The sequence below is a fragment of the Mirounga leonina genome, unplaced genomic scaffold (genome assembly GCF_011800145.1).
Source record: "Mirounga leonina isolate KUSES-001 unplaced genomic scaffold, KU_Mleo_1.0 Mir_357, whole genome shotgun sequence".
NCBI lineage: Eukaryota > Metazoa > Chordata > Mammalia > Carnivora > Phocidae > Mirounga > Mirounga leonina.
The window spans coordinates 10,926,826-10,935,715 of NW_023270702.1; the positions used below are offsets into that span (position 1 = coordinate 10,926,826).

The 8,890-nt window shown below is 42.0% G+C and overlaps 1 protein-coding gene across 4 annotated transcripts in view; it reads left to right on the plus strand.

The window, feature by feature from the left end:
* ALPK1 (alpha kinase 1) overlaps window positions 1-8,890 on the plus strand; it is a 120,563-nt gene that overhangs the window by 86,801 nt on the left and 24,872 nt on the right. For all 4 annotated transcript variants that reach the window (XM_035030294.1, XM_035030292.1, XM_035030293.1 and 1 more), the window contains one exon: window positions 4,856-5,054. In XM_035030294.1, coding sequence (XP_034886185.1) covers window positions 4,856-5,054 — 199 coding nt within the window. The remainder of the gene's footprint in view (window positions 1-4,855; window positions 5,055-8,890) is intronic.

An 8,890-nucleotide genomic window follows, 5' to 3' on the forward strand; every position in this document is an offset into this window, starting at 1 on the left:
GTCTTTCCATGCATGAGCTTTGCTGAAAACTTGAGGAACCCTCTTCAGATCTCTGGACTTCTTCCTTTGTGCAGCTCTCCCTGTGAACTCTGGCCACCTTGGCCTACCCAGAATCATAGAAGCTCTGTCGTCTCAAGTCAGGAAGACCACCTCACAGAAGTTTCCACTGGATTTGCAAAGTGTCTTTGCAGCTCAGTGTGAAGAATGTCTGCTGGAATAATGTCCAGCTAATCACAAAATCATCATTTGCTCTCATGGTACCAACTTTTACTAGAGAATTTCAAAACACTGAAATTAAAGGCCATCTCCCATGAACTTTTCTTTCTTTTCCTTTTAAATACAGGACAAGAACACTCTTTTCAATTTTTTTTTTTTTGTCCATTTTAGAATTTGCTCATCATAATAAAGGATATGGTTTCCTTAGAAACTGCTTGGATTCAGTGAGTGACAAGTTTAGCACTAGCTCCAAAGACCCAGCTTCCTATGCCCAGATTAGGCACTGAGCAAAATCACCTTCATCAGACCATAGGGAGAAAGCAGAGGAAAAATTGACCCTTAATACACTTGTGTTCCTCAAGTGTTGGCCAAGGATATGGAGAAATTGGAACTCTGTTCACTGTTGGTGGGCCTGCAAAATGGTGCAACTTCTAAGGAAGACAGTCTGGAACTTCCTCAAAAAATTAAAAATAGAATTACACTATGATCCACATATTCCACTCCGGATATATAGCCACAATAATTAGAAGCAGGATCTTGAAGAGATATTTTCATGTGCACGTTCTTAGCAGCACTATTCACAATAGCCAACAGTTTGAAGCAACCCAAATGTCCATCAACAGATGAATAGATAAACAGAGTTTGGTATATACATATAATGGAATAATTCAGCCTTAAAAAGGAAGGAAATTTCATCACATGCTACAGCATGGATGAACCTTGAGGGCATTATGCTAAGTGAAATAAACCAGTCACAAAAAGACAAATACTGTATGATTCCACTTACTTGAAGTACCTCAAATAATCGAACTCATTGAAATAGAAAGTAAAATGGTGATTACCAGGGGCTGGGTTGTGATGGGGAAAGAGGCGTATAGTCAGTATAGACTTCATATTCACAAGATGGAAAAGTTCTGGAGACCTATTCCACAACAATATACTAAACACTACTGAACTGTACTCTTGAAAATGGTGAAGATGGTAAATTTTATGTTATGCATTGTTTACCACAATAAGAAAATTTATTTTAAAAAGATACAGACTTGGGTTCCTGCCTGACCCTGACCCTTCGAACTTTGTAAATTTGGAAACTTCAATTTCCTTACCTTACTTAGATGTTATAGTTACTATAAATTCAAATGGGATAATGTCTGTGAATGTTTCTCATAAACTAGATGGTGCTACAATGATGGAAACCATTTTTGTCAGAGAGGTAAGGATTGAGAATCATTTCTGGAAAATAGCCTATCACTAAGCGTTGCATCCCAAGTAGATATACGGTTATCTGAAAACTGAAGTGGGGCACCTGTGAGAAGGGAGAGCAGAACTGACCATCAAGCACACACCAGAGGGCAACCTCAAAGAGAGGGAACTCACCATGGCTTGCTGAGGACCCTGCAAGATAAGTGGTCACGAGCAGGGTGACAGCAATAGCGTTGCTCTTTCCAAACACCCGTTTCAGGAAGCCTAGCAGTGGAAGAGGCTGCAAGTTCTGCAAATAACAGCTGAGGTTGCAAACTAAAGGACTGTGTCATGCGTACCTAGCATAGGAAGGACTCTTGACCAGAGACCAGCCTTAGTGAACAGAGCTGGGCATACATAAAACCATAAATTTTCCTTTCCACTTGAATTTACAGTTTATGAATGTCAATTGACTGACTTGTTCTCATTTTAAAATTTGACAGTTCTCAATAGAAGTTTTGAACACTTCAGTTTTAGTTAGGTTTTTGTTTGTTTTTTGGTTGGAAGGAACAGAGGTTCACTCAAGCAAATTCACAAAATGGGGTGTACATTATTATAAAAACATAATGGAACAATCAAGGAGGCCTGGAACTCTAAGAATGGCACTCATGACAAGGTACATTTGGATTCAGAGCCATCACTCTTCCATCTTCAGTCTGCAGTTGCCCATTAAGTGTGACTTAGCTACATTCTATTTTCTGCTTCTTTCTACCCTACCATTCTTTCTATGTTTCTTAGTTCAGATTTGAAAGTTCATTTTTTCAAGCCAGGCCCCAGAGTCATGGGGCCAGGGATCAGATGAGTACTCTTAGGTTAGCTTTGAGCTGGTGGTGGAGTGGGGAAATGGAGTCAAGGAAAGTAGCAAAATGCATGCCCGTTTCAAAAGCAGGAACTGTGGGCAGCACAGTTTTCCTTAGAAAGGATTATGGTATATTAGGCATGATTAACGTTGGGATCTTTGAGAGGCTCCAGGATTCTTTCCCTCCTGGATTCTGAGCAAACAGGAATAAATCAAGAGTTAGGCAGACAAGAGGCTAAACATTACCTCTAATTCTGATAAAGCCTAAATTGAAAGATATAGCTTCATATTAGAGCACAGGGGATCTGCTAGCTGAACCCCAGAATTATGTAGACATCCCATTCAGTCACAGAGATTACGAGGGCAAGCAGAACACCACATATAGGGTGGCTTTCTAGTTAAGACTTGTGATACACAAGAGCAGAGTATCCTGGTTCCCTTAGACAGCTGTTCCCAAGGAAAAAAAGAGAAGAGCTAAGCCAGGCATGCCAGTTTCTTCTTCCCAAATTTACCAGTCATATTAATCGTTCCACCTCCCCTGGGGCAGAGTGGGTAAAGGAGTAGAGAGGCCAGCGGTACTACAGTAAGTCAGCCCCCTTCACATGGAAGGAAACACCAAGAAGAGAGAAGAGAGATCCCCCCCTTAATAATTGGCATCTCTATCACAATGAGAACAGTGATCAGTTTGAACAAAGGGATAAATACAAATGCAAATGATCACTTTCTAGACTTAATAAACACACTGATAGCTTAAAAACCTTAACGAGTTAAGAAAGCATCAGTATGAAAATAGGTTATTGTGCTGGTTATTGGTAGGCATTACCTGACTGATGAATACCTGTAAATATAAACGTTACGTTCTATGTGCAGTGCTATAGAACAGCACTCCAAAACATACATACCAAAAGTCAAATCATGTGAATAAGCACCATCAGTAGAACTCTGGAATGGGCCAGATCTAAGAGTTTAGGCCAGTTTTACCTAGACATACACAAGTATCAAATTAAAACTCTAAAAGAACAGTTCCAGGCAGACTTTGAAAAGCAGAGGTTACTCTCTCCCCCCAGTTTGAAAGCATTCTCTCTTAGTTTCAATTTGTTAAAGTAAATCATGCTCAGACCAGCAACTGTAACAACACTGATTACATATTTGGTATTTACTGGCATCACTGCAAGTATCAGATAATTGATATCCAACTCCTGTTTTCCTAGAATAAAGTCGGTACAACATGGGACTTGAAAGTGTGAGATTTGGACCTAGACTTTCTCTGTTCAAATCTCCCCTCTTAGTCACAGGTCATGTGACATTGGGCATGTTACTTAACCTCTATGAGTCTCAGGTTTCCCATCTATAAAACGGGGGTATTAATATAATCTGCCTGTTAGGATTGTTGTAAAGAGTGAGTGAATTGTACATGTAATGCACTTAGCACTGTGCCCTGCATCTAGTTTTACCCATCTAGTAAGTGTTAGTACTTAGGATTATGTGGTGAAGAAAGCAGTGCTTTGTGTAGTAACACTGTGCTAGGAAAATGAGCAATGCTTTCTTGGGCTTCGTACGTGAGCCAACATGCTCAGAAAACACTGCTTGATTTAGTTTAGCAAATGGAGAAAATACTACTGAGTGGGAAACTCATTTATGCTGTTAGCTACATGACTTTGAATATCTTGAGTATAACACCTTGGAGATCAAAAGATGATGTTTTTCCATACAGGTTTGCCTCACTTATCTCCACTTCTCACTCTTTATGTTACACTTTCATTTCGGGCCTGTTTTCTTCTTTTTGTTGTTTTATTCATTAACTAAGTGTAAGTTAAATTTAAAATGTTACCTAAAATTCTGTATTTCTTCTTAATTAAAATGTAGGCAATAAGTGAAGCAGAGCGTTATGAACTGATGTGGAACGCTCTTCAAGATGCTAAGATGACTGAAAGAACTAACCAACATAACAATATGTATAGTGTAATCTCATTTATGAGAGAGAAAAAGAGGGAGAGGAGAAAGGGGGGAGAGGGCAAGGCAAGACAAGGAATCAATTAATGTCTAAATATACACAATAGGTAGAAGTTTCTAGAAGGATCGCTCTGAAACCAGGATGAGGAAGAATGAGAAAGAGATTGGGGGGGAAGAGGGGAAAACATAAGGTAAAGAGTCAGAAAACTAAGGGGCACTTTTCATTTTTACCTTGTGTTTGAATTTTCTAAGAACAGGAAATATGCATGTATCACTTGTATAATTTTAGAAATGTAGTGGGGAAAAGGAAATGGAAGAAAGGTTTTATCTCACAATTGATTTGGATTTTTCCTTATTTATTTATTTATTTATTTATTTTTCGGTTCAGCCGCCCAATAAAGTTTGTTTCTTCCCCTTGTTCTAGGATTTGTTGTTCTTGTTTTGACTGAAAGAAAGGGGGAAGGGAAGGGAAGGGAAGGGAAGGGAAGGGAAGGGAAGGGAAGGGAAGGGAAGGGAAGGGAAGGGAAGGGAAGGGAAGGGAAGGGGGACAAAACACCTAGAAGACTAAGCTTGGTCCCAGGGCGGCGTTCCTTCTCCGCGGGGCGCTGCTCGCGGCTGGTTCATCCTGTCTCCATGTTCCTGCAGGCGTCCTTGAAAGCCTCCATCCGCTCCCGCGACTGCACCACGGCTGCTGCCGTTGTGTTCTTATGCGACCGCTTCCTGTACGGGCTCGACGTCTCCGGCAACCTCCTGCAGGTCGCCAAGGGGCTCCACAAGCTGCAGCCGGCAACGCCCATTGCCCCGCAGGTGGTGATTCGCCAAGCCCGACTCTCGGTCAACTCAGGTAGGCTTCCCCGCGCGGGCCCCTCGCGGTCCTGCGGCCGTGCGGCCGGCCGGGGGCTCGCCTGCGCTCCGGGGCGACTTGACTTCGGCGGGGGGACGGCGGGCACCCGGGCCTGCGGGCCATCTTTTCAAGCGGCGGGCTCTCCCCGCCCCCGGCGCTCCGAGGTGCCCTTCCACCCGCCCTTGCCAGCACAAAGGCCCTGGCATAAAGGGTTTCAGAGCCAGAAGCAGGAGAGAAAATTGTGAAAGGGTGTGGAAAGTACTAATTGGAGCTTTTGTCTTCTAACAAATCTGTCCTGCTCCTTTCAAACAGGGGTGTCTGAATTGCTCTACTTCTGACCAAGAGCCTTTAAAAAGCAGATTAAAATTCGACCATTTTCTCTTAGTTCTCCTGTCTCCTTTCTGTAGGGCCACTTGACTATGCTAACAATAGAGCTGACAAATCCACTGAAGTAATTTGAGGGGTTTTTTCCATCACTGGGAACACCGGTACGGTACCTGATTAGGCCCTAAAGTATCCTTTTTTTTTTTTTTTCCCTTCTGTCACTTTGAATGAAATGAAAAATGAGGCTGACATTCTAACTTAGGATGTACTGTAGAGGGCAGTTGGAGGGAGAAAAGGCCTGCCATGTATTACAGTGAAGTTTACTTCTATAGAATTTTGGAATTATTTAAATTACTGATAACCATGAGGTTGAGAAATGTGTAGCCTGCTATCCTCATTTCTAAGAGTGAAAGAATAAAGGACAAAAGCAGAAGGCAAATTTGCCCTTCCGAGAAACAGGACTGGCTCATTTTTTAAATTGATTTTAGCTGTTGTTACTGGTATTAGTAAGTCCGGTCTTCAAGGGGTTAAAATATCTTTACTTCATTTCCTTTGAAAAGGAACTGTACTGACTATACTAAATGGGACAATTGTTGGATGCAGACAGGGACAGAGATAAAAGGACATGAGAGAAATGGGCTTGTGGAGGTTCACTTTTCAAAAGCCCAACTTCATTCACTTTCAAGTTCTTGCAGCTGTGCATAAATTGTGTCGTGTTTATTACTTTCCTAGAGTAACTGCAGGGACAGAGTTGAACTAGGGAAAACTTCCTTCTGATATCCCCGACTTGGGACATTTTACAATGTTTGGATTTATAATGTTTGGGGTATGAGGGAAAGCTGACAACTAATGTTCCTTCGGATGGCATCAGATGGCGATGATGTGTGTGCATAGCATTCTGTGGGGAGAACAGAATGATGAGGCCGGGCATGCACAGGCAGGGTTCTAACATTGGTTCTCCTCACTTAGAACTTGGAAGAGAGTCTATGTGGCCTATTTTATGAGATACGGATTTGGTATAGTGTGACATGAAAATTGAGGTTAAGCGGAAGGCAGGCATGTTGATAGCTTTGTTTTACACAGCCACACTGATCTTTTCACTTGTTTGTTTTGTTGTTTCTCTCATGCTTCTAACCGTGATAACAAGTAAGCCTAGAGAACATCCTGAGCAGTACGCTCCTCTGTTGATACATATCCTATGTCTAAGATAAAATCCTAGATCTTAGTTCCCAACAGTTGGGTTATCTTTTCCTCAAAGATACTACCAGAAGAGCCACAAGAAAACAAACACAGTCTCAGAGTTAAGTGAGTTTTGTGAACTTCTCCCCTCAAACAACTCTTTTTTTTTTTTTTTAAGATTAACTTAGAGAGAGAGAATGAGAGTGCACCAGTGGGAGTGGAGGGAGAGAAAAACTCAAGCAGACCCCACGCTGAGCTCAGAGCTCAATGCAGGGCTTGATCTCACAACCCTGAGATCACGACCTGAGCCGAAATCAAGTCAGATGCTCAACCGACTGTGCCACTCAGCACCCCCGACCCCAAACAAGTCTTAAGCCTCCCCATACACTGGATGTCTCAGAGAGAGAGGGGCTTAGAGCAGTGGTGGTGTCCTGGTAGAGAAGGTACCATGAGAAGGGGTCTCCATTCTCAGCATTTGGGACTCCTGGGATGGAGAAATGAGAGGACTGTATGATATTCTAAGGAGTAAGGAAGAGGAATAAAGGTAATATGAGGGGACAGCACAATCCTACTGTTATCCCTTTGACTCAGCCCTTCCTGGTATCCACCCAAAACACATGCCAAAGGTCAGGGCATTCAACATGGGATTTCAGAGACAATAGAGAACATCCTGGGCCTGCCTAGCTCACTCTTGCCTAAAATTAAGAGGAAAACCTTTTAAGCCATAATTAGAGATAAAGGTTCAAATCTTCAGTTCTTTCACATGGAGAATTAAGCAAGTACAAAATCTTCTCCTATTACATAGATATTGCGAATATTTTTTTAGATGTGGAAACAGAAAGTGTTCAAAGTTAAAACAGTAGTCTACTGCTCATGAGCCGGAGGGGTTTACACTTGAATATGGTCCTAGGGGAAGGGACTCTCATTTTAATCCCCATTTAGGGGCAAGAGACAGGTCCATGGGACTATGTGAGAAGTGAAATATTTGCATAAAGCGGGAATTCTCAAAGGTTTGCACAGGTATGAGAGGGGACTGAACAGCTCCACCAGCTCACCCGGAGAAGTGGCAAGGAAGCTTACTGTCTACCCAAGCTCTGGGGTAGAGGCCAAAAAAAACCCTCCCCAAATAAATAAAAACCCCAAGACTATGCCAAATGTGTGTGAGGAGTCTGAATTTACCCTACCCACAAGGGAGGGGATCCCCCCAAATAATTAACAAAAAACTAGTTCAGGACTGACATTTTTGGGGCCCAGCAGAATATCAAATACAAAACTATGTTCTAGAGAAACATCCACACTCCGGGGGAATAGGAATCCCACAGGAGAATAATCCTTGCTGAAGATACCCTTGGTTAAACTGTATAAACAACAAAAGGAAATGAAACATGTGAGAGAAGAACAGCATGTACAACAAAACACAGGAAAAATGGCCCTCCAGAACAAAATATAAAAATAGAACAACCTGAAAGACTCACATGGCTTAAAAAAATAGTATGTTTAAAGAACAGAATGCAACAGGAAAAGAAAATGAATTCACTCTTTTGAAAAAGAACTAAAGAGAATTTTCAGAAATTTAAAAATACAGGTGACCCAGTCAGTTAAGCGGCTAACTCTTGGTTCCTGTTCAAGTCATGATCTCAGGGTCCAAGGATGGAGCCCTACGTCGGGCTCCATGCTCCACAGGATGTCTGTTAGAGAATTCTCTCCCTCTCCCTCTGCCCTACCCCCCAACTCATGGACACATGCACTCTCTCTCTCTCTAAAATAAATAAATCTTCTTAAAAATATGCAGATCCTAATTCAGGGGGTATGTGGCAGGGCCTCAGATTCTGCATTTCTAACCAGCTCCCAGACAACACTGATGCTGCTGTTCTCCAGACCTCCATTGACTAGCAAAGGACTATCCAGGGGCACCTGGGTGGCTCAGTCGGTTAAGTGTCTGACTCTTGATTTCAGCTCAGGTCATGATCTCAGGGTTGTGGGATTGAGCCCCAAGTGGGGCCCCTCCACTCAGCATAGAGTCTGCTTGTCCCTCTACCTCTGCCCCTTCCCCAGCTCATGCATACTCTCTCTCTCTCAAATGAATAAATAAATAAATAAATAAATAAATAAATAAATAAATAAAAACTTGAAAGAAAGAAACAAAGAAAGAAAAGAAAGAAACAAAGAAAGGAAAGAAAGAAAGAAAGAAAGAAAGAAAGAAAGAAGGAAGGAAGGAAGGAAGGAAGGAAGGAAGGAAGGAAGGAAGGAAGGAAGGAAGGAAAGAAAGAAAGAAAGAAAGAAAGAAAGAAAGAAAGAAAGAAAGAAAGAAAGAAAGAAAGAAAGAAAGAAAG